General features: G+C 50.4%; 7 protein-coding genes across 7 annotated transcripts; 3 read left to right on the top strand and 4 right to left on the bottom strand.

The window, feature by feature from the left end:
- Positions 1–172: 172 nt before the first annotated feature.
- Positions 173–2,257, bottom strand: NCS57_01204700 (Zn(2)-C6 fungal-type domain-containing protein; the record flags this gene model as incomplete). The annotated part of the gene is made up of 3 exons (XM_053061730.1): positions 173–300; positions 350–2,109; positions 2,178–2,257. The coding sequence occupies 3 exons, from the start codon at positions 2,255–2,257 to the stop codon at positions 173–175; spliced, it is 1,968 nt and encodes a 655-aa protein (XP_052908258.1).
- Positions 2,258–2,593: 336 nt separating this feature from the next.
- NCS57_01204600 (Transketolase) lies at positions 2,594–5,013 on the bottom strand (the record flags this gene model as incomplete). Its single annotated transcript, XM_053061729.1, has 5 exons — positions 2,594–3,511; positions 3,563–4,080; positions 4,128–4,610; positions 4,658–4,767; positions 4,826–5,013. The coding sequence occupies 5 exons, from the start codon at positions 5,011–5,013 to the stop codon at positions 2,594–2,596; spliced, it is 2,217 nt and encodes a 738-aa protein (XP_052908257.1).
- A 470-nt stretch (positions 5,014–5,483) lies between these two features.
- NCS57_01204500 (Fructose-bisphosphate aldolase) lies at positions 5,484–6,477 on the top strand (the record flags this gene model as incomplete). Its single annotated transcript, XM_053061728.1, has 3 exons — positions 5,484–5,578; positions 5,641–6,020; positions 6,086–6,477. The coding sequence occupies 3 exons, from the start codon at positions 5,484–5,486 to the stop codon at positions 6,475–6,477; spliced, it is 867 nt and encodes a 288-aa protein (XP_052908256.1).
- A 600-nt stretch (positions 6,478–7,077) lies between these two features.
- On the top strand, positions 7,078–8,923 carry NCS57_01204400 (TRANSKETOLASE-1 domain-containing protein; the record flags this gene model as incomplete). The annotated part of the gene is made up of 4 exons (XM_053061727.1): positions 7,078–7,223; positions 7,280–7,389; positions 7,454–7,876; positions 7,938–8,923. 4 exons carry the CDS (start codon positions 7,078–7,080, stop codon positions 8,921–8,923), a joined length of 1,665 nt encoding a protein of 554 aa, XP_052908255.1.
- Positions 8,924–12,852: 3,929 nt separating this feature from the next.
- On the bottom strand, positions 12,853–14,544 carry NCS57_01204300 (uncharacterized protein; the record flags this gene model as incomplete). The annotated part of the gene is made up of 2 exons (XM_053061726.1): positions 12,853–13,430; positions 13,482–14,544. 2 exons carry the CDS (start codon positions 14,542–14,544, stop codon positions 12,853–12,855), a joined length of 1,641 nt encoding a protein of 546 aa, XP_052908254.1.
- A 1,276-nt stretch (positions 14,545–15,820) lies between these two features.
- NCS57_01204200 (CFEM domain-containing protein) lies at positions 15,821–17,481 on the top strand (the record flags this gene model as incomplete). The annotated part of the gene is made up of 9 exons (XM_053061725.1): positions 15,821–15,901; positions 15,958–16,093; positions 16,147–16,325; positions 16,372–16,408; positions 16,463–16,530; positions 16,582–16,845; positions 16,895–17,013; positions 17,063–17,130; positions 17,180–17,481. The coding sequence occupies 9 exons, from the start codon at positions 15,821–15,823 to the stop codon at positions 17,479–17,481; spliced, it is 1,254 nt and encodes a 417-aa protein (XP_052908253.1).
- A 2,466-nt stretch (positions 17,482–19,947) lies between these two features.
- Positions 19,948–24,680, bottom strand: NCS57_01204100 (uncharacterized protein; the record flags this gene model as incomplete). The annotated part of the gene is made up of 2 exons (XM_053061724.1): positions 19,948–24,508; positions 24,556–24,680. 2 exons carry the CDS (start codon positions 24,678–24,680, stop codon positions 19,948–19,950), a joined length of 4,686 nt encoding a protein of 1,561 aa, XP_052908252.1.
- Between the last annotated feature and the right edge of the window lie 99 nt (positions 24,681–24,779).

The raw sequence follows: 24,779 nt of genomic DNA, 5'->3' as shown, positions 1-24,779 counted from the left end.
AAGATAGAAGGAAATTGCGAGTTAATCGAGAAGAATCACTCATTGTTTGTCCCTGAACTCGAAGGACTTGATTGAGCAGCATTCTATAAATCATCGAATGCACTCACGTCATGATACCAGACTGGATAAGCAAAGTTTCATATTAACTTATTACCAATCGTAGCGTAGAATTTTATTCCTGCCAAACGCTCTTTAGCTCCTCCACAAGCCCTGAAGCGGGAAACTTGCTAATCTCCAACATTCTGTCCAACGTATCGAGTAGTTCGGCCTGCTTCTCTGGCATCTGGACGCACTGACCGACTTGGCCTGTTAGTACAGGAACTATTCATCAAGAGGAGTCGTCGCTTACCAGCAAATATGGCCTGGACATTGACAAACGCCATAGCAGGTTCCCCCTCTCGACAAGCGTTGGCAATGCCGCAGACCATGTGAAGGCTTTCGTTGAGACACTTCTGACGCTGACGGTATGCGTTGAGGCCGCCAGTCGTGGGCTGGTTCAGCAGAACAACAGCTTTGGCAAAATGGTACATTTGCATCGCGCCGGCGTGGTTGGGCGGATGAAACCATATAGGCTGGAACTTTGTCTGAGATTTGGGTGTTGAGGATGTTTGATTGGGTTTTGTTGCGACTGTGACTGGTTTGTATGAGCTAGGAAGGACACGATGCCAGTCTTCTAGCGCTTGAAGAAGTCTGTTGCCATGTTCAATCCTTTGTCGTATATCTTGGTCAGGCGCAGTCTTGTCCAGAGCAGCAAACTCGACGCACTTGGCACAGATGTAGACCATTCTCGTGGCGAGCTCATCAGAATCAAGATCCTCGAGTCTCTTCCAGGGTCTCCATATCGTGAGAGTTGGCCTCCCTGCCCGGAATGCGGCCCATATGTCTTGCCTAAGCCACGCCCACCACACGGCCCGTCTCAATCCGTCAATGGACTCGCCGTCGTTATCCTGGGAGCGCTGTATCCAGAATGCGCCTCGCAAGTGGCGTTCCCAGTTGCCGCTTGTTGAGGTTCCGTCAGCGTCAAACATCTCGTACGTGCTAATCATGATAGCTGTGGCTAAGATCTCATGAGATTTGGCATAAGAGGGATAGAGTAGGGTCTGTGAGAGATACTGGAGGGTCTCGTAGTAGTATTGGGTGGCCATATGCGCTGGAGTCTGGCCGCGATCCTGTGATTGGCCACCGTTTATTGCTTCTGGTGATGAAGAGCTGTCCTCGCCCGAGTTTCCGCCATCATTATGCGGATGCCTGGTTTTGAGGCCAAGAGACATGTGCTTGGCCGCAACCGCAAGTATGGCCTTCAACAGTCCCGAATTGCGCAGCGCGAGATGAGGCACTATATTAGTGAAGTGACGCCCTTGGTCAAATAGATCGAGGATCGGCCCAACGATCTCAGTGTAATAGCGAAAGAAACCGAGGTCTTCTGACGATAGCTCTATGCTCGTGGCCGTATTCCATGGTTTGTCCGCCAGGCCATGATCGACCAAAGAAGCCCCGAGAATATCATCGTGACGATGATGGGCATGAGAGTCGGCGTCCGTAGATATTGGGGCTGGTGACTGCCGGCGAGATAACGTGCGCTCGTCAAAGTTCCATCGTGGTTCACCATTTGAGGTATCGTTCCATCGCTGAATCTGGGAGATGGCATCCTGCGCTAGTAGATCGTACCATTCAAACGGCGAGATGTTGAGCAGTGAGACCTGGCTCCTGGCTAATGGAGAGGCAGCAAACGCAAAGTCTATGTTTGGTAGATCTCCATCACCACTACTCGTCTCTGGATGATTATCTTGGGGTATGTCGATGGAGTTATGGAGCCGGAATGTCACGGAGGCCTCAGTGGGAACCCCGGCGAAGGTATCCTGGTAGCCTTTCTCGATACTGGGCCGATTCTCAGCATCTTCTGTACCTTGAGTGGCGCTCGGACTGTTCCCGCTGCAAGATGCTTCATGTACTATATCGTCGCGCAACCCGGCTGCCTCGGAGACATCCTGGTCCGCTTGGCCTGAGTCGCTCGGCTGGGCATAGCGACAATCCCGATCTGATTTGGAGCACTGGACACATCTGGGCTTGCCTTCATCACACTTGACGCGTCTCTTTCTGCAAGTGAGACTATAGGACGGCGTCAGTAGGAACAACGCCGACGTCAACCAGCCGAGGCTAAATGTGCGAGTACCTACCAGCCTGTCGAAGTCCTCAAGCCACGAGCTCGAGACGGTCTGTTTCGGCGAGATCGTCTGGGGGTATTGTGGGCGTCCATTGATGACGGATGGCAAACGGTCTGGGTCTCGTCTCGAGGGCACCAGCTCCATTTATTGACATGAGGTTAAACGAGCCGTCCAATGTTGAATTACCCCGCATTTCTCCACCGAACTAAGATCAGTTTAGCTGCTTGTTCCCCGTGGAGATGATCCACGAAAGGAAGTCGATATCCGAGGCGTCTCTCAAGTTGGGAATATCAGCAAGTGACCAGTCCGAGTTCTACTATTGCAAGAGTCAAAATGAATGATTTGATGCACATTGAGAATTTTGCATCGAGTTGAGTGACACATTTGGAATATTGAAATACAATAACAAACAATATGGACCAGCTTTCCTAATGCTCAAAACCAACGCCCAAGCTTCCATTGAGATCCCTGAAATCGCCCCTTAGTATCTCGATACCATCTCTCTTGACCTCCTCCACCAGATCCTTGATCTTTGTCGCAACATTATAAGGCTTGAATCCGAAATATTCGTATGCCGCCTTTGATGGAAGACTCTTTCCGAATCGCCTCATAGATATCGACGCATCGGCATACCGCTCCCATCCGTTCGCAGCATATGCTTCGATGACGACGGTCGGCTTTCCGGAGCGAGGCTTCAGGACCGATTGCTTGTACTGTCGGGATTGCTGCTCAAAGAGTCTGGGACAGGGGAATGAGACTACTCTTGACTTGATGCCGTGCTCGTTGAGAAGCACATCCTTGGCTTGCATCGTCAGGCCCATCTCGGAACCAACTCCGATTAGGGTCACGTCGAAGTCATCTCCGTCGGCCTCAACAAAGACGTATGCGCCCAGGCTCACACCCTCACGTGATGAGTGCTGTGGGAACTGTGTCAGGTTCTGCCGAGACAGAGAGATGATGGTTGGTGTTTCAGTGGCCTGGATAGCGGCCACAAAAGCACCCGCCACCTCCTCCGAATCACATGGGCGGATGTACAGAGTGTTCGGCATGGCTCGGTAGAGAGCTGGAAGGGCTATCGGCTGATGCGTTGGTCCATCCTCGCCGGTGCCGATACTGTCATGGGTGGCGATGTGGATCTGCTGGAGTCCCTGGAGGGCTGCCATTCGGACAGCCGGGGCGGCGTAGAGATAGAACATGAAGAAAGAGCTCGTCATAGGGATGAAGGTGCCCTTGTTGAACGCGGCGAGGCCGTTGGAGATGCCACACATGGCGTGCTCGCGGATGCCGTAGTGGATGTAGCGGCCACTATAGTTTCCGTTCAATCCGCAAGCGGTTCTGAGATCAGGCTGCTCATGCGTTAGTAGTTGCTACCAGTATTATAGTTCTCCTGAACTCACAGATTGGAAGTCGACCTTGTTGTTAAAGGCCACATTGCACGAAGGGGTAAGATCCGCGGTGCCAACCAAGAAGGACTTGATCCTCTCGCCAAGGATATTGGTCACAATGCCCGCAGACTTTCGCGATGCCGTGGGCTCCGTAGGAAGCTCCAACTTTTCCGGGATGCACTTTGTCCAGTCGTCGGGCATCTTTCCGGCGACACGGAGACCGAACTCTGTCCCCAACACAGGATCCTCTTTCTTGTACCTCTGCAGGGTCTCCTGCCACTCGGCCTCGTAGGCTTCGCCACGGGTACAAACATCTGCGAAAAAGTCGTAGACGTCTTGCGGGATGTGGAAATGCTCTTTTGGATCGAGGCCGAATGACTTCTTGATGCTGGCCACGTCGTCAACCCCGAGAGCGGCTCCGTGTGTCTTTGCGTTGCCGGCCTTGGAAGACCCGAAGCCGATAGTTGTGCGAATGTTGATAAAGGTGGGCTTATCGCTTGACCTAGCCGCGACGAGGGAGTTGACGATGGCTAATTATGGGTTAGAGGTCATTCGTCAAGGTCGGTTTGGAACGTACCAGCAACATCCCAGTCTCCGCCAAGCACATCCAGCACATTCCACCCAGTAGCCCTCATCTTGGCATTTATATCTTCAGTATTGGCAACGTCCGCCGTGCCATCACAAGTGATAGAGTTGTTGTCGTAAATAATACAGAGGTTATTGAGCCTCCAATGACCGGCGAGAGAGACTGCTTCGAGACCAACACCCTCCTGAAGGCAGGCGTCTCCAATCATACACCACGTCATGTTATTCACCAGCTCGTATCCTGGCTTGTTGTATGTGGCAGCCAGGTTCTTGGTAGCCATAGCGAGGCCGACGGCGTTGGCGACTCCTTGTCCGAGGGGACCAGTGGTGACTTCCACACCTTCATTCTCGATTTCGGGATGACCGGGGCAGAGCGAATCAGTCTTTGTTGAGTGATATGATTTGAGCTGCTCGAGTGTCATGCTCTTGACACCGACAAGGTGCATGAATAGATATTGCCACAGACAGGCATGTCCTTGATTGGTCAGCGCGTCTCCTGATGAGGTTGGCGAGATAACATACCGTTAGATAGGACGAAGCGGTCACGGTTAAAGTACCCGCAGTTGTTGGGGGAGTACCTCATGACGTACTTGTAGAGGGCGATGCCAATCGCTGCCATGCCCATGGCGGACCTGAAGAAGCCAAGCAAGTCAGTGTTGTGAACAGAGTGATACTAGAAAGCTCTCTTACCCAGGGTGTCCACCATTGAACTGCTGGCAGAGGTCTGCGATGAATGCTCTGAACACCTTCAACACTCTGTCATGTTTTTCTGGACTCTCGAGCTTAAGGCCAACAATACTGGCGCCTTTGGTGGGGAGTGACTTGGTGGGGATCTTGTCAACAGCAGCCCTCTCGTAAAGTTCCAGTGTAGGAGCCATGATGCAGCGATGAGTGTATAGTCCTAGTTGTTGGTAATTGAGATATGCTTGTGAAGTGAAAGCTGGGAATTAATCGTGAGTTGTCTGCCCTTAGATATACTGGGACATTGCATCACATTCATTGTTTGTCCAAGACGAGTTGTAGTCGTTCAATCTGTTGATGACTGGGACTTCCCAATTTCGAGACGAGCCTGGGCTCGATTCTAGTGGGAATAATTGCCGCGTAGCATGTCTGAGTAGACCAAATGGCTTAATTGGTGTGAGAGGTTGTGTACTTCGCTTCGGTCGCCCTCGCTTCGAGGCCACGATGGCTTCGTCTCGAGGACAGCCCCACCTCGACTTACCACTAAGCGAGGTCGAGAAGTATGGAAGCCATAGATGTTTGATCCTTGTCAGTATTATATCAGAGAGTAACTGGAGAGTCAATCTCTCTTCCATTCATCCGTGATTAAGGAAAATCTGACCGCAAAATGGAATCCTGGCTGGATATTCAGAAGCAGAACCGTACCCTGCAAATCCTCCGCTCAGCGACTGAAGGCAAGTATGGAGTCTTGGCCATAATTTGGTGGGTACTGCTCTATTGAACTTGGGTATGCAATGTTCTCACTCAAAATGTGTCTTGTATAGTTACAATATCGAGCACCTGACAGCGCTTGTCCGCGCTGCCGAGGCCAAGAGGTCACCTCTCATCCTTCAACTCTTCCCCTCAACCGTCAGCCAGTTGCCGACTCTAGCATGGGCAGCAGCGGCAGCGGTCAAGTCAGCAAGTGTTCCGCTTTCGTTGCATCTGGACCATGCACAAGATGAAGCTCAAATCCGAGCGATTGCTGCAGCCTTGTCATTTGACTCTATTATGGTGGACATGAGTCATTATGATCATCATGAGAACTTGGAAAAGACAAAAGTCTTGACGAGGGTTTGTCATGACCGTGGCATTGCCGTCGAGGCTGAGAGCGGGCGCATTAATGGAGGAGAAGAGGGCATTGCAGACACGGGATCTCTAGAAGGTAAGGCGATATCGAGGTTACAATTGAAGGAAGAAGCTTGAAACTGATGACTAATTTGGTGCCAGCACTCTTTACTACGCCGGAGGAGGTCGAGGACTTTCTCGCTGCTGAGATTGACCTTCTTGCACCGAGCATAGGAAACATCCACGGCGACTATGGTCCAGCTGGGCCCCAACTCGACTTTGACCGACTGTCCAGGGTCAACAGTCAGATAAATGGCAGAGTGGTGATGGCGCTCCACGGCACAAACGACTTTGCGCCCGAGATTATGCAGCGCTGTATTCAGCACGGGGCGGTCAAGCTGAACATCAATAAGCTCATTCTGGATAGTTGGAATGTCTATGTCAGAGAACATGCTCAGGATCCACTGATGCAGCTTATGGATGGTGGTATGGACGCGCTTCAGGCCGAGGTTGAGCGATGGATGGATATCTGCGGAAGTAGTGGGAAGGCGTAGAATAGAGGCATAGATTATAACAATATTATCACTCGGCATGCGCGTCAGTATGGGATATTCATCCACAAAGTCAATGTCTCTTGGCTCCCAGCCAAACCTCTGCCATTTTCCCGCCAAAGAAAGCCATTGACGAGGCATTTTTGGAGTGAGAACTGGCACTTGGTTGAATATGCATTAAGCGAGCCGTCTGAACAGGTGAGATACATTACTGCCAATTCCCTTTGTCTACTGTAACGAACGAGCTAGATTTGGCCTCCGAAGGATACCTTTCTCACAGCCCTCGGCATCGGTCATCAACACTCATCCGAGCGGAGCTACCCCCCGACCTCGTTGCGAGCCTACCTCGAAGCGAGGCCCACCCCCTGATTCTCGGTAGGTATGTCCTTAGAATCAACAAAGGTCAGAGTACAATGGAAGGAATCATTGACTTGAAACTCAAAAGTGACAAGTGATGGACCTGGTAAGGCGGTAAACACAACCAATTTAATGAACAGGAGACACAATAGAGTGTACAATTAATAGATAGATGAAGCAACAGACCCACAGCATTGATCAGTCCACTCTTCACCACTGCCTACCCAGTCCACTTGCTCGCCCACCATGAACTTTTTGATGCATCATGATGCCACCGGAGCCTCAGACATCTCCCGGACCAGTGGAAACTGCTCTCATGACCCTTGGATGCTCGACAGAGTCTCGAAGCTGCTTACGAGTCATATCTCCAAGTCAGACGAAGAAGACTATGAGTAAGTCACACCAGGAAGTAGTTGACTACATATCATTTATCTAAACACCCATGTAGATCTGCCAGGCTCAAGGCCTCTATCGGAATTGCCCTCTTCAAGTACGTGATGAGATATGGACAGGGCGACGGTCGTTACTTCAACCGTGATCGTTTAGTCACATCAGGGCGTACGTCTCGTTCTTGGTACCACCCACTTGGCCAATATTTACTAACTCTCCCGTTTGTCAATAGGTTATACCAGCAAATGGCAAGATATATTCGTGCATCTAATTGCAGCAAAGGGTGTCGCCGTTGACCCGATCAGATTTTCCAACATCCTTTCCCGAACACCAAATCCTACCTGCCATTCAGGCCCGTCAATCTCGAATGCCATTGGCCTCGCAATTGCAATGAAAAACTTGGCAATGCTCTATAACAAGCCGGGCTTGAATCTCTTAGATAACATGATCTGGTGTGTCATTGACGATGCCAAGTTTCAGCAAGGCAGTGTTCTTGAGAAAGTCGCCCTCGCTGGCTGCTGGAAGCTAAAGAACCTCTGCGTTATCCACGATGGCATCGGTGGCGCTATGAGCCCTAATCTTGACCTTTCCAAGTTCAAGAAGCACGGCTGGAACGTAATTGAAGTGGTGAATGACAACAACCTCACTATCCTTGGTGAGTTCAAGCATTGGCTCTCCCGCATTGATCCAAATCACTTTCTAACTCCCAAAGACAGCCCTTTGCATGGCTCTTGGAACCTCAAGAAGAAGCGATGTGCCAACCGTTGTCAGTATCCAACCTCCAGATGGCTCGACGTCACACAAGCTGCCCTTCCCTCCCAACGACAGCACTCCATTTCACCTCCTTCTCGAACAGTACGACTTTTTCCAAGATGTCTGTAAGAGGAGCGAAGTCTATGAGGCTGATTGGCTGGCAAAAGTCGGAGCATATCGAGAGCTGTACCCAGCGCTTGCTAAGGAATTTTGGGATAACGTTGCCGGCAAGAATCTTGTTAAGCCAACCGGACACCAACATTATCCCAATGCCACTGCGGGCCCTTTAACTCCACCACTATCGCCTTGGTCCGCTGAACTCCGTTCTCGGAGAACAAGACAGAGCCCGCTCAGAAGAGGAAGGCCGTCACAACGACCAAGCAAGCGCTCCGCGCCAGGCGGAGCAACATACGAAGCCTTACACATCCGCCCCTGTGACGCCGAAGAGGTTGCAGGCGCCTTTCTCGTGTCCATCAGATCGACCGAGTTACCGACAACGATTTCCCTACCGAAGAACGGTGCCACAAGCTTTTCTGGCCACTCGTCTCGTCTAGGCGTGACCCACGGAGGTTATGTATTCTCTAACTATCACGATGGGTACTTTGATTTGACCCTTATAACCGCGGGTGTTGGAATCCACTACGCCATGGGCACCCGTGATTTTCTCCTAAGGAACTACTGTCTGAAAACTAGGATAGTGTCATGTCCCTGCCTCAAACTCTTTCAGCTGCAGACAGAGGAGTACAAGAGATCTGTCCTTCAGCCTCAGAGTGGGAGACCAGCAGTGGCGATTGACTTTGGGAACAGTCAAGGGTGGGAGCCATACGCGGACGCGCTGGTCTCGTTGGAGGAAGGCAATGATGAAGAAATGGGGGATAACCAACCTGATAGGATTGGACCGAGGGTTAGAGATTTCGTTAAAGAGTTTAAGGAGAGAAGGGCGAAATGAAATCGCTTGAGAAGGAACATGGATAGTTGAGATATAGAATCAAGGGCGGTTATCCAGACATCCCGTCCGGCAGAAAAGGTTTAAAAAGCCTAGGCGCTTAACTCAGATACCTCTCTTACTACTTGAGAGAACAATTATTAACAGTTGGTTGTAGAGACGCGGAGTATTGGCACGGCTTGTGCTGAGCAAAGTGGACGGGGGGCTAGAGGTTGAATGTGGGCCGAGATGGGCATTTGTTGCTCACGAAAACACATGTATGCCGGTAAGAAATCACTACTCATCCGAATACGGACTTGAAAGTTTAAGAATGTGAGTGGCCGACTATGAAAGGGTGCCCGAGCCACTCAAAGTTGCTCCCGGGTCATTGAGTCTTTGTTTGATACATGGTATTAATAAGAGACAGAACGTCACAACCTCCACAGGAGTTAACGTCATAACCGCGACGTAAACGGTTTGTACACACTTGACTTAAACATTGTCTGCGCTCATCTTCAAGGTTACTCTAAAAGTTTCGGCAGAAGTAGGTTAGACCTCGCATCTTTAACTTTGAGTATTGTGAGGTTGTGCTTCAAAGTCAGCGCATGTACGCAAGACGTTGTTGACCCCCGAAAGTTAATTTCTAGCTGCAGACGTCTTCTGACTTTCATCGACGATTTGTTTGCCAACAATCACGTTGAGGTGTGAACCTTGTGAGACTCAGTTATATAATCAAAACCTCTGCTGGCTCTGTTGACTTGCCTGGTTTCCCATTTCCATCTTCTTCTTCATCACAACTTCAGTCAGCCCACATCACTACTTGATCTCTTACTCAGACACGATCTCACAGCAAACTTTACCCATTCTTTCTACTCTGCTCTTTGACTCGGTCCAACACGGTCTTACTTCTCCTCTTGAATTCATCCACCGCTTAATTGTCTACCGACGAACCACCAACCACCGTTTTGTACGGCTTCACACTTCACAACAATCAAAATGTGTGGCCTTTTCTCTGCGCTCTTCGGCAGTAAGAAGCAAAAGACATGGACCCAGCCAAATGTCAATCCATCCAGTCAACCGAGACCAACGAGGATCCCAGCCACCCAACCACAGCCGCAGCAGCAGACACCTCGCGCAGCAATTGTGCCAATATTTATAGAACAAGGTGCCTCACGGCCCACCAAGCACTGGACACGCCCGGACGACTACAACAGCCAATGCCCCTACCACGACGAGGAGGCGGCATTCCAGGCGCAGTACTACCTGCGCGGCAAATGCGGCAAGTCTTGGAGAAGTCCCCCCGAGAGCAGCCATATCTTGGTGTCTCCTCCGGGTATTCCAGTCCCCATGCGCAGCGCCGATTCTGTCTGGGCAGTGACTTGTGGCCCCCATAGAACATGGCCGCAAAGAAAAGTTCACTTTGACGAGGCCCAGCGTCGCCCCTTAAGCAGGACGAACTGAGGAGGGAGACCAGTGGTTAGGCGTTGGATGAATGGGCGAAGTCTACTTTGGTTTTAGGACGGCCTTGTGGGATTTATTAAATAGAGGGCCATCAGTGGCTTATGCCTTGATTCTTTGCGCGTATTAATCGTGAGATTGAGGGCTTGACGAGAGTTAATATTCTGGTTTTATTCTTCAAAGTTTCATTACTGGCTTTATTAGTAATGTTTAACACAAAAGCATCTTTAAAGCAGTGTCTACATGAGCCCATCTGTGAAAAAGCTAAACAGCAAAGCCTCCGTCTGCTCATCTATGACCATGTTTCCGGGCTCAAATATGTTAGAGGCTGATGTTTCTGTACTGCCAAGATTGTTTTGTGTGTTTGCTCTTGAGTTTTCTTCGACCCTTTTGCAAATATTCATAAATCTTTCGCGCAGTTTGGTGAACACAGTTGGTAGGAACCGAGGCGGGGAGGAATTGATGCCTTCGTTCATGGCTGCTTCAATTTTTTGCGATAACGCCTCGAGAGTATCTGCGAAATCTTGGGTGCTGGTGAGAAGTCCTAGATCCCAGAAGTTGTGATGTGTGACCAATAGGCGTGAAAATATCAAGATAGCATGGCCTAATTGGATCCAGTATGGGTATGGCATTGATAGAATGACCGGGTTTGCCAAGGACAGAACGGATGACGTTTCGGCTTTTACTGCGTTCAAGCAAGAAGCGAGGAGGTGAGAGATCCGTAGAGAATAAGCGGAAGAACCCGCTGTGTCTAGGCTCTGCAGTAGACGGTCATCCATGCCCACTTTGTACAGGAAGATTTGTAACACATGGCAAGACATGAACAACAACTCTGTCCCTAGTGAGTCAGAATTGCCCTGAGAAAGCATGGCTGTCCTTACCTTGTTGAGAAAGTCCTTGCGGGAGGGAGGTCTGAACTGCCTCTACTTCCTTTTCAAGATGTGAAACAGCCATAAGTACAGCTCTAGGAAGGACGGCTTCTGTTGCACTCAGATCTTGATAAAGCATTTTATCGATAGTATTGGCAACTTGTTGTACTCGGACAAGCTGGACGAGATATTCGTCGCAAGGGAGCTCTGCCGCTTGCTGCAGCGCTAAGAGGGCATCTTCGATAGACTGGCCTCCTGGCATAGCACAAGTGTCCTGTACGCAAATCCTCAACCTAGGGTTAATATTAGTGCCTGGTTCCGATGATGATTGCATTTCACTAACACCGAGTTTATCCAAAACAAGCCAAGATAGCATCGTCGTTCTTCGTTAGTCTTTTCCCGAGTTCCTTGATTGGTGGTGAAATAATCATTCAACCCTCCTGGAGAGGTCTTGGTATTCAAGGATTTCTCCCTGCTGATTCCAAGCTCTTCAGCCAATGACATGGCCGTGTGCATGAGGTTGTTGAGTTGGGAACCGAGCTGTAGATGAACATGGTGCCTACCATGATGTCAGTTGGAATTTAATGCTTTGAAGATGAGGCCATACCAAGCCAGGTATACCAAAACTCCCTGGAGGAGATGGAGGTTCTTCTCTCCTTGTGCCCATATCCTACGGCCAAGTTCCTCTCGCCAACTTTGAGCAAGCTGTTGCTGAGCGTTCACGTCTTGCTGGCATGCTACCACCATGACGGCCATATATAGCATGGGCCTCTCTCTGAAAAGTTTCTCGGGCGACTCATCCAAAGATATCCAGACAAAGGGGAACAAGGGCATCATCTGCCGGTAGTAGAGCTCAAACATCTTGTAAGCTAGCGACTGCGCTGCGGGTGTCAATGGCTGTGTGAAGATGGCGGTGATCGGACAACCAGATGTTGAGATTGAGGCTGGAGCTGCTCCTGGTGAGTTCCCTGTGGCAGCCGCGGAGTTGGATAAGAGCTGGGCAACAGAGTCGAATTTGGACTCGAGTCTCAAAAGGTCCCTGGCCATGGTTACTCCATGCTCTGAGATAAGTCCGAGGTACTCACTCTCTTCCATATCCTCGGGCCCCATTCTTTCGACTATGGCTTCCGCGTGGTTGGATACTACACTCTTTGTCTAGCCGATCGCATCTTGTTAAGTCTAGGTTAGCATCATGAAGCTTGACGCGCGGCGTTGATGGTACCTCTTGCATCTCCTTTGGCCCGCTATTGTTTCGCATCGAACTTTTGCGGTAGCGCATGTTGAGCATGCCTTGAGGCCCTTCGACCTTGAAGCGTCAGCGTCCATCTTCCATGAACTCCTTTGTGCTTGTACGAGCATTAGGATGAGTGAATAGGTTGTGTCAGATCATTGTCCCGGTTTAGCCCCCAAACACGCGACGCGGTTTTGGCTGAGTAAGCTTGTTCTCTAATAAGGGGCCAGCTTCAATTATTTTTACACTGGTTTTCATTAAATTGTCAATTTGGCTATGTCCACCAAGTCCTCGCTCAAATCCATTCTTGCATGTTCCTATTTCGCAATATGTACGAGACGCTATGTAATAAACTGATCGACATATTATTAACTAGCGTTTCTCTATCCAGTCCCCTAAGCCTTGGCTCGTTCCTTCTTTGCTGCATCGAGAATCGCAGCGTGATCCAAATCATGAGTAGTACCCGACTCTGCAATCGCATCTCGCACCCACTGGCCTCGAGGATGGTACACAGCCTTGAAGGGTTTAGGAAGTGTCACGAAACCTTCGGTGCAATCCATATCATCCACCTTGTGCTTCTCGCCAGTCGCCTCGTTGATACCCGCTTCGACGTTGAATGCCCAAAGCATGCGTGCCATCTGGATAAACAGCTGATTGCGCGCAATGATTCTACCGGTGCATACTCTCCGACCGAAGCCGAAACCTGTATGGGGGAGGTCCTTAAGGGCGGTTGTGTTGAAGCCGCAGGCATCGATGTTGGGTTCTTTTGTGTCGGCGTCGTCGGCGAGCCATCGCTCGGGCAGGAAGGCGTCGACATTGTCTCCAAAGACGGATTCGTCGCGGGTGATGGCGTAGGCATTGCCGAGTACGATCGAGTTGGCGGGGATGTAGTAGCCCATGTAGGTGTCTTCTTTCTTGGTGAAGTGAGGGACGCCGCCAACCACGACGGGACGCCATCGCAGGGTTTCACTTGCTATTGAGGTGTTAGAAGTTGACTTTTTTCATGAGATAAATGCTTGCTTACCGATGGCATCAATGTAGGCCAGCTTCGGGCGATCCTCAAACGTGGGCATGCGGTCTCGGCCAACAACCTCATCAAGAAGCTTCTGCGCCTTGCCAACCCATCGTTCACCACAAGTAATCCAAGCGACAATAAACCAGTCCAAAGCCACAGTCGAAGTGTCCAAACCAGCATCAGCTAGAATTCCTAGATCAAAGGCAAGCTCCTCGGTAGGCATGTCGGTGGCCTCGGGAGAAGCCTCCATATACTTGCTAAAGTTCCATCCACGGTTGTCCAAGCCCTTCTTGAGGTTTCCGACGTGGAGCTGTCGCTCTAGCTCGTAGAGTTCCTCGGCTTCCTTCTTCCAGGGTGCGAGGAACTTGGGGAGATAGTTGAGGGAGGGGAATGAGTCGACAATGTACGCGCCAACTTGACCGGTTCTGGCAAACTCGGCTTGCACCTTCTTTCCGTCCATGAGTTCTTGCTCGTAGCCGGTCTTGAGACGGTAGCCGTAGTTCATACAGTAGATGAAACTAGCCATCGCGCGCTCGTGATGATGGTGGAAGTCGACACCCTTGTCGCCGGCCTGATTTGACTCGCCTAGAACGTCAAACAGCAGCTGCCTCGACTCAATGTCCTGAAGAGGACGGTAGGTGCTTGCAGAGCGCAAAGTAAGGAGAGGAGCCTCCATGCGCTGATGTAGCTTGTACCTCTCATCGTAGGGACGAAGAAGCATGTGCATGTTCTTGGTGACGAGCTCACCAGCCATGACCATGCGTGGCCGGTGCGAGTACTGCCCACTCCGTCTGTTGAGAAGATCATGGGCAGCCTGATGCGTGGACAGGATAATCAGCGGCTGTCCGCCCATGCTGAGGTGCATGATTGGGCCATACTCCTTGCTCCAGTGGTACAAGTGAAGCCACTGAAGACTCTTCGGAAGCTGATGAATGTTGCCAATCACAGGTGCTGGCTTGGGTCCTGGTGGAAGAGGACCCTTTCCTCGCCCACTGAGATAACGTTTTAGAAGCCATGCAACGACGGCCCCGACGAGGGCGATGCTCAGAGAGCGCTGATCTTGCAACAACATGGCAAACAAAAACACGAATGAGACACAAGAGCAAAAGCAAACACCCTGAGACACGCTTCCACGTGGGAAATGTCTTGGGGGTGTCCTCCTCTTCTACCTGAGCACATCTCCCTCCCACCCTGGATAACGGTCCTGGAAATTGGCCAATCGCGAGATGCGAGTTTGATACGCGCAGAGAGCGAATTATGCATGGGATCTTCAATCTCTTTTCTCCAAGTGGCGTATCTCGCGGCCGTTGACGTTCCATCGTTTTCATGTATGAAGGTGGAGTTACTCGGTTGCGGGATAACGGATTCCAAGCAAGACTCGAGCTAAACAAGCCATCTCTGCTCCGTTGAGGATTTGGAGTCGAGTGCTATTCTTGATTGAGTAAACCTTGAGTGAACCAACTGGCTTAGGAGGATCAATTCCCTGTCTTGGGCTCCATTGTTGTTGGTGATTGTAAATTGCTTGCTTTTTTCGTTTCGACTACTCGAGGGCTAACTTCTCCAGCGAGCTTTAGCTGGGTTGTAGAGTCTTATCGTCAACCCAACTTGCGGAGGGATTTTCAGGAGGACTGGAGGTGATACTGACATGTCAGTTTAACAGGGTATACAGGGAGGGATCTTCTGGGGAGTCCCCCGACCTGCCCCCACAGGGCGGCTGCAATGACACTCTCCAGTCATGAACTTTTCTCCTCTCACCTTATGTGCCCGATATAAGCGCTAAATTAGCGATTTACTACCCCCCGGGCCGTTGGATACCCGCCGGGACAAACGGCCGCCAAGAGGGAGCGGTTCGCGGGGGTGCCTCCCGCGACAAGGTCCCAACAGCCCGGTGGCGGGAATCTGTGTGCCCCTGAAACAAAGGCCGTTAGCCGAACATGTAGATCTCAACCTCAAAGAAGAGGCAACCTACATGGGAAGAGACTATGCATCTTTGCTTTTGGCTTCCTTCGTGACGCTCGAGTTACGTAAAGACTCTTATCGGGAGCAAAGAGCGCAGAATAGTGACTGAATGCAGTGTGTGATCTCCTAATACCAAGCCTCTTAAGTGACCCCCGGTAGAGCGATCAGTGGAGGCAATGCAGAGTTATGCCTCGTGCTGGACTGGGATGCCGCGTCTCAAGAAGTGATACGCACCAGAGGAGTTTTCTCTTTTCTCATGTGGGGAAATGCAACGCGCCAGTAACGGCTTCTTGGGTTGAAATATCAGCGGAGCCGGTTCCGAGTGTTTCTTGCTGTTGCCTGTTGTGCTGCATACTTGACAATCTTTTGAGTATCAACAACAGGAGACCATGAGGTTCACATTATGGACGGTGTTGACCGTGGCGGGCCTGGCTACACTTGTACAGGCGCAGGAGATGCCAAAGTGTGCGGTAAGTTGACCAAGGCGGACCCCACACGATAACCTCAGCAAGCTAAAGCTTCTCAGAGCGATTGTCTAGTCAAATTCCTCAAGGACTCGAAATGCGAACCGTCCGATTCCGACTGTATCTGCGCTGACACAGTCCTCAACGAGAACGTCGGAGCCTGCACACTCACTAGCTGCACCGTGGTAGAAGCCCTCGGTGCGTCGAACACTCTCCTTTGCGTACATGCGGATTCTAACGTCGATGCTCAGCTGCAAGGAACGGAACAGCAACACTCTGCGGGGAGCCGGTACGCGACAGGACTCTTGTTGCACCAGTTGCGACTGCTGTATCTGGGTCTCTGGCTTTGGCATTCATTGCGCTGCGCGTGTTTGAGTGTCTGTATCATAAGGAGTTTCGATGGGCGGATATCTGTGCCGTTTGTGCGATGGTGAGAGAGCATTGTGGTTGTCTACTCAGCGTACTGACTGTTGCAGGTCTCTTCCATACCTATGGACGTCTTCGAGTTCTACAGTACGTTTCTAATCCCGTCTTAATACCCGATGTCACTGTACTGACAATTAACAGTGAAGGCCAACGGCTTCGGAAAGGATATTTGGACGTTGACCGAACATCAAATCACGAACGTCGTCAAGGTAACAACCACCCGCAAAGTCTGAGCCAGCATGTCTCTGATAAGCCTTCAGTACACCTGGGTCACGCAGGTCTCATACATCCCAGCCATCTGCCTCACCAAGATCGCCATCATCTCCATCTTCATCCGAGTCTTCCCCAACAAAGTCTTTCAGATGGTATGCTGGGCCACGATAGCACACTGCGCTCTTTTTATGTTGTCGACGACCATTGCTGCCATCCTGGCCTGTGTTCCTGTGGAGGCTGCCTGGACGAACTGGAAGGGAACCAAGGAGGGGGTGTGCTACGATAACAATGCCTTTTGGTGGGCGCACTCGGTAAGTATCTGTCACAACATCACTGTGCGATTGGTATTGACTCGAGTAGGCCATCAACATCGTCACAGACCTGTGGATCATTGCGCTGCCCATTCCACAGCTTTTGAAGCTGCAGCTGGGAAGGAAAAAGAAGATCTATCTTATTCTCATGTTTAGTGTCGGTATCATGTAAGTCATTCACTCCAATGATGCCAATGCCGCAACTAATGTCCGATAGTATCACCGTCGTCAGCATCATCCGCTTCTCTGGTCTCGTCACCTACTCTGCGACCTCAAACCCAACATGTAAGTCAACTCAACATTAAAAGGTCCGATTCATAGCTAATATTTACAGACAACAACGTCATGGTCGCAACATACAGTGTCATCGAATGCAACGTCTCCATCATCTGCTGCTGCATGCCTGCCCTACTGGCATTCCTCCGCCGAGCCTACCCAAGTCTGTTTGGCAGCACCAACCGCTCCCTCGAGTACCGATCGAAAAGCATTGGCGGCTCCAAGTCGCCATTCCCGAGCAATGGAATTCAGAAGAGCGTGACACAGTCAGTCTCATACATGCCACGTTCGGACGATTCCGATGTGGTTGAGTTGATGGATGTGGAGGAGAACAAGCCAGACCGGTACCATAGGTGGTAGGAGTGTTGGAACTTGGGTATAGAACATCCATGGTTATAGTTGATCTCACGATATTTTCCTAGAACACACAAAATTGAGAAAAGGGATTGTTGGAATATTCGTGATCCCTGCTGGATGCCGTGGCTATGTTGTAAACCTGGTTGCACACTGTTCGAGCTGGTTGCGACGATGGATTGGCATCCTTGAACGAGGGCCCCCGGACAGTATCAGGCACACCCCCTTGTTCGGAATATATTCGGAAATTGGCGGTTATTAAAACATTGAACATACATCATGACATCGTAAAGGGTTGCGGGTTAAAGCGCAAATTAAAGAGAACATGCAATATAGCTCCATAAGGACTCAACCGAAAGTCAATCTACGATCAGTGGGTTCATTGACCCTTGCCGCAGGAGCCATCAAAGGTACCGTTCGCGTCTCGTCATCCCCGGACAAGCGAAGATCATGATCGTCGCTCAGGTCAGGCTGCAACAAGACTTGAATTAAGCGATCCTACGCTGACCAGACTTGACAGCTTCACGATGCCCAAAGCTTACGGGACTGGGGCAAGTGGATGCAACATTGGGGCTGAGCTCAATGCCGCCAAGAGAATCCTTGTTAATGCGCTGAATGAGCCAAGAGCGTTATGTGAGCTGGAAGGCAAGACAAAAACGTCGGCAATAATAACTTACGCGCAGGACAATAGTGCGCCATGTACTAAAGATATTGTATCTTTTCATCCTAGGTCGTGCAGTCTCAACTTGAGTTGGCCACGGGGAGGAATTGCGCCCTTGTGAGGAGCAGCCTGGAACACTGGCTACGAAGCTCGTAACCCTCAGCTCTCACCACTTCGCCATTCTCGATTCTTTCTAGTTCACAGTATGTATTTCATGTTATAAGCCTCAATACCGCTTAGTCATGTCTTTCAGGGAATACAGTCCGCCCAGGTTGATATCACCAAAAGTCTAGCACAACTGAGGCGTGACCGAGTATCAGGGCGACGCAGTGATTTCCAAGGTATGTAGAAGTGATATCCGAACGCTTGAATTACTCTGTTTATCAGTTTCAGGCAAATATCACTAAAGGAGGATATAAAAACACAACCTGTATTACGTACAGACATTCGCGGGTAACGTGACTGCGGACAATCCTACAGCCTGCTGTCTCCTCCCACGGTTGCATCGACGCTCTTCTATAGGCCTTCTTCAATGGAAAGTCCTTGAGGACCTCACTACGATTACACAATGCAACTGGAAGGCACATAATAAACAGCATGTCCGCATATTTAGGCAAGCGTTTCAGGTTCTCTTCCCCTAATAACATCAAGATATCCCACTTCACCAGCTACTCCAGGTTTCCTGACATTATGGACTTGTTCACTCTTCTAAAAGAGTTCATCAACGACAAGTGATTTGCCCATGGCCATGGCATTTCCAGCAGATGACGTAAGATTCTCCCTGACCGTTGCACTGAGTACAACGAGTGACGCGGCCAAGATAATCGCGGACCTTGCCTGTTCCAGAACACGGTGAGCATTCTTGCAGAATACTGCCCCTGCCAATACAGGCTGTGCAGGGGACTGGCTATTTTGCAAACCGATTAGTTAGAGCCAAGCTATGCATGTTGACTGTCGGTTAAGCTTACCTGTGGCATTGTGTATTTCTGGTAGTGTGATGTAGACACAGCGAGTAGCTTGGATGGGGTAGACTTATACGCCTTGTAGGAAATTTGCGCAAAGAAAAGAGAGCGGGGACGAAGGCAGATGGATGAGGGAAATGACGCGGGATATATACATGCCATCGCAGCCTGGTTGAGGGTGTAAAGGCAACTGGAGCCGGTATTGACTGAACTGGCATGTCGCTATGGGCCAATGAGTAGAGAGAAGCTGTCATGCCGGGCGAGAAGGATGCGCGATGATATCTTTGATTGGTAGTATTTCTGTAAGCGGCGTGGAGGTGTTGTGATGATGCGACGGTTGCATTGGTGTGAGTGCGCAGCCTCGTTTTGTTTGTCTGGCTCTATTGTTGTGAGAATGTTCACTTCTAGTTTGACTAAGAAATTGCGTACAGACTTAAGTTCAAGGGTTCTTCCTCGCTAGAATGCATCTGCTCGTTCTATATCGGGCGCTCAATGTCACGAAAAGATGGGAGTTTTTCCCTCTAAAGCCATCTACATACTACATCATCGTTACATTTGGTGTCATAAGAGGCAATCACCACCGTGATGCAAAAGGTCCTGTCAGTTCCGATATACATGAAAAGCAAGGATGACTGCATGGAGCCCTCGGCTTGGTCCAATAAGCACCGTTATCTCCCCATCCTTCCTGTTTGACATGTCTGGAGTGGGAGCCTGATTCGGCTCATACTGTGTGGTGTAGTAGTGATACTTATCTACCACAAGGTTTGTATTTCTAGGCTCCAGCTTCCTCGTCCCTTTCAGTGAATGGATTTCGTAACGACAGTAGGTGTGTTCCTTTTCATACCCTCCTTAATGATTGTCCTCGTCACAATGGTTCTCCTCCAAAACCCCAAAGAAGACTTGATCAAGAGTAGCCCTACTAACACTGTAATACTCGATCCCTAGTCTGCTCTCGGCCATCTCAATCCTCTCCAATACATCCGCTAGCGACAGGCTGCTGTCATCCCGACCAAGGGAAATCTCAAACTTCATCTGGCCGTGATGCATAGAGTCCGTATCGATGCTCTTCAAGTTGCGGAACTGGGTATGAACCCAATCCCAGATATTATCCATGTCGACCTGGCTGGTGTTTGGTGCGTCGCGATGAGCCAGGTGCACTGAGTAACCGTCGCCGTATCTCATCTTCAGCTCCTTTGTAGTGCCCTGGGCGAGCATCCTGCCAGCGAGGATTCCAGCTCGGCTCGCAAGGGCATTGGCTTCTTCCATCGAATGGGTTGTTAGCACAAGAGCTCGACCTGGTATCACGGAGGCTAGGGTTCGCCACATCAAGCGTTTACTCAGGGCATCCATTCCGGACGAGGGCTCGTCAAGCAGCAACACAGTCGGGTTGCCCATCAGTGCGATGCCAAGAGCTAGTTTTCTCTTGTTGCCACCTGAAAGCTTGGTTGCCTTTCTGTCAACGTACTGACGAATGCCAAGACCATCAAGAATAATGTCAATGTTGTGATTCGGGTTGCTGATTCCGCGAATCTCAGCGTAGAAACGCAAGTGTTCACCAACCGTCATGGTGTCCAGTGGATCAATCTGTGGACAAACTCCCATCTTAGACCTGGCTTGAGCACGGTGTCTGATCATTGAAATACCATCGACTGAGATTTCGGCATCGCGGTTACTAGGCGGAAGATCACCTTGGATCATGGAGAGGCAGGTCGTCTTGCCTGCTCCGTTCGGGCCGAGAAGAGCGAAACACCCGCCTTTGGGAACTCCGAAACTGACATCTTGGACAGCGAATTCACGCTTGAACTTCTTCTGTAGGCCCATGACCTCTAGACAGTTACCCTTGATTGTCGAGGTTCCGTTGCGGCGTGATCCCAATTCGAGCTCAATAGGGTCGCCATCTCCGTTGTTGGGCTTTGACTTGGGTCGTTGGAAGCGGAAATTGAAGCCCAAGTCGTTCCAGAGCAGAACGCCTAAGAGTACAAGGGATTGGATGATAAGGTAGAGTATGGGTCCTCCATACACGTCGATGGCCCCAGGGTAAGACGCAAAGTCTCTTCCCTGACAAGAAATCCCCCACAAGTTGATGGACAAGTAAATCGAGCGACCCAAGCTGGCTACGGGCGACACAGCACCCATGACATAGAAGATGATGTTCAGAATGGAGGTTTGGTCTGCCGGATCCTGAAACGTGAAAGTTGTGGTGTTGGCGATGAAAAAGATCAGGTAGAGTAGCACTTGGACTCCTGCTGAAATGGCGAAAACGGCCAGCTGAGACTTGGCTCTCAACGATAAGACATAAGAGAAGAGTGTCGAAGTGATTCCGTAGAGAAGTAGAATCGTGAAGAGATACTCGAGATGGTACCACACTCTTGATATGGCTGCAAAGATAATTGTCGCGACTGTGCTGACCAGCAACGGCACCAAAAAGTCAAAGGCAAGATATGCCAGCCATAGAGACAGCGCATGTACTCCATTGTTGTAGTGCATCGCTCTAATACCCCGAAGCCTTTCAAAAGTTGGATACAATCCAAGAAACGCCGGGTATACGGCCATGGCTAGAGCAAAGATGGTTGAAAAGATGAACAAGTCTCCAATGCTCCCAGAATATGGAACCGCGAGAACCTTGTAGTTGCTCGAGATGCTGACGTTGAGGAGTTCGATATCGATCAAGTTCTGAACTGTGTGTCCAAATACCAGAGGTCCATCTGCACGCCAGGCAAAAGTCGGTTCATCTCCCAGGAAGAAACCTCCCGGTGTGAGGTTGGCGTATTGTTTCTGGACCTCCTGGTGAAACTGATGAAGAGTGTCGACGAGGGTGATAGACCCTTCAGGGCTCTTTCTTATTGTGTCCATGGCGGCTTCTGAGAGTCGGTCTTCCGGACCGGCCACGATTCGATAGGATTGCGGGGATGTCGAGTCTGGACTTGACTTGAGGGATGCGATGCTGGGGTCGCAACTTGTTGCAGGGAGTCCGCCGATAAAGATTGAAGCACAACCTGCAGCAATGATGGGTATGGCAATGGCTACCAGGTATGGCATCGGGTTCCTACGGAAGATGGCGAATCTCTTGGAGAATAGCACCTTGGTCTGTGTCAAGACAATCGTTCGCTTTCCGGTCAGGAGGTCCTGGATCGAGGGCCCCTTGTTGCGTGATGACCGTACTAGGGAGGTAGACGAGTCACCAGAGATGTCTCGCTCATGACGGTCGCTTCTCCGGGATTTTCGAGCCGGCTTTGGAGAGTCCTCGTCGGCAATCTTCAGAAAGACATCTTCGAGCGTTGGGCCATCCACTTGATACTCTGTCACACCGTCTGCCTCTAGTCTCCGCAAGAGACGACAAGTGTTTTCAGAACTCCCAGACAGATAAACCGTCTCTTCATCCTGCTTTGTATGAAGTTCGTCGCCATAAACCTGATGTTCGGCCGACCCAGGTGGATGGTAGACGTGAATGCGATATCCCAAGCCCAAAGTTTGCTTCAACTCGACTGAAGTACCACTGGCCTTGAGTGAACCATGAGAGAGGATTGCAAGTCGATCAGCCAACAAGTCTGCTTCATCGAGGAAGTGAGTGGTAAGAAGAATCGTCCGTCGGCCACGTTGAGCAAGTAGAATATCCCAGAGCTTTCTTCGAGAGAGAGGATCGACACCGGAAGAAACCTCATCGACGCAACAGACTGTAGAGTCGCCAACCAACATCAGCGCCAGCTGCAGCTTGCGTTTTTGACCGCCTGAAAGAGCCTTGGCGCATGTCGACTTTTTCTTGGACAGGTCGCATCCTTCAATCAGCCTCTTGATTTGGGTTGCTGAAGAGTGGCCCCTGGTGTTCTTGATTCCGTCAAAGATGTGGATGTGCTCTTCCACCGTGAGTTCATCCCAGAGGACATTCTTCTGGGGACAGTACCCAAGCTTGCCGCCACTCATCTCGTAGCTCAGTGATATCTCTCCATCGGAAGCAGAATGTATCCCAGCAATGGCGTCCAGAGTCGTTGATTTGCCGCTTCCGTTGGCACCGAGGAGAACCATGATCTCTCCTCTAAAGGCCTCAAGGTCAAGGCCCCGAACAGCGTGCACGGAGTTCAGCGGCTTCTTTGTAAAGCCTGATAGGATTCGTTGCATGAGTCGTGGCTGGTAGGTCTTTTTAAACTTGTCAAGTCGTACCGCTACTGGAGAGTTGGGGGGACCAATTTTGCGATTGGTTGAAGTTGCTCCAAATAGTGCTCTCTCAACAAAAACACCGAGCAGAGGGTAGAAGATGGCGTGGAGAATGCAAAACAGCCAGAAGATAATGACCGGGTTGGTAGACTTGGAGTCTGGAGCTGAACCGACGAAGCTTGCGCCCTTGCCGTGTCTTTCCCATCGGGCCATGAGAACGATTAGATAGACGAAGTTCATCGGAGGGAAAAGAAGAGATAGAATAACGACGAGCCAAGTCTGAGGGTTGCCAGAGACTTGAGCTAGGATGGCAAAGACAAGACCGATGAGGACCGAGGTGATTCCGCTCAGTTGTGCCTTTCGAAAGAAGCTTCCGATAAACATTGTAAACCCAGTCAAAGAAAGTCCACAGAGAATCATGGAAAGAATGGGAATGACAATCGTGGTCTTTTTGAACGCCATCCCGCCCATGACAGCACCCATGGCAATCCAGCCCGGGCCGTAAAGAATGACGAAGGCAAGGTAATGAGCCAAGAGACGAACCGCCTGGGGCTGCCATGTTGCTTCGTTGGGCATCATGGTATCGATAAGTTGCGCCAGTCCTAGCTCCCGCTCAGTGGCCATGACGCCAGCGAGTTGGTAGAGGACACCGATCAAGGCGAGGTAAAAGAGAACTGCCAGAATCGAGATGATGTTTTTCATGTATTGTTCAACAATGAATGTTTTCTGCTCCTTGTTCGATCTGCTCGTGAAGGGATATTCGAGGACTTTGGTGGAAAGAACGTCTTTGGAAACGGTCGAGTTGATGCTGCCAATAGCAAAATCGATAGCGTGTTGTAACGGGAGACTGTAGACTTGAGCATCATTGTCCAACTTGTCGATGTTGATGCCAGAGCCGCCGAGAGAACCGTCAGTCTGGAGGGTGTAGTTCCAAACGCCCCATTCTCCTTCAAAAGGCGAAGAATGGAAGGCTACTGCAGCTACGCAAGGTGAAGAGCCCTGACCAGAAGTACTACAGAGAACCCGGATATCTCTCTCACTCTTGGCAATCTTGATGTTGATGTTCGAATCGTGAAGGGGCTCGGTGACTTTGGAAATGACATTGTCGATATCGCCTCCTGTGAAGCCGTTGTTGACAAAGACGATGCGGTCTCGGTGTCCGGTTACGGCACTGATAGCCTGAGGAAGCGTTCGAATAGCAAGAGGTGGTCCGATTCCGTACGTCGACGGAGGAAAGAACAGGTTCTTTGTGTAGCATCTGGTCAAGTTAGCATTGCCTTTCTTCCAACTGTGAGGGAGACTTGCAGGAAGACGACAAAGAGCAGTGGTAACACAAAAGCGCGAAGAGGAGTCCATATCCATTTCCGAAACAGAATAATCCGTAAGTCCTTGACCGTCAAGGTGCAAAGTTGTTGCCAAAAGAGTCCCATCGTAGAAATAGGGGATGAAGATGGTTCAAGTTGTTGATGGTCACCTCATCGACACATCATGGTCCGACGTTCTTATAGAGATGGATTCGAATAATAAGC

The sequence above is a fragment of the Fusarium keratoplasticum genome, chromosome 10, assembly GCF_025433545.1.
Source record: "Fusarium keratoplasticum isolate Fu6.1 chromosome 10, whole genome shotgun sequence".
NCBI lineage: Eukaryota > Fungi > Ascomycota > Sordariomycetes > Hypocreales > Nectriaceae > Fusarium > Fusarium keratoplasticum.
The sequence above is the reverse complement of the archived record's forward strand: the minus strand, read 5'-3'. Positions and strand labels throughout refer to the sequence as shown.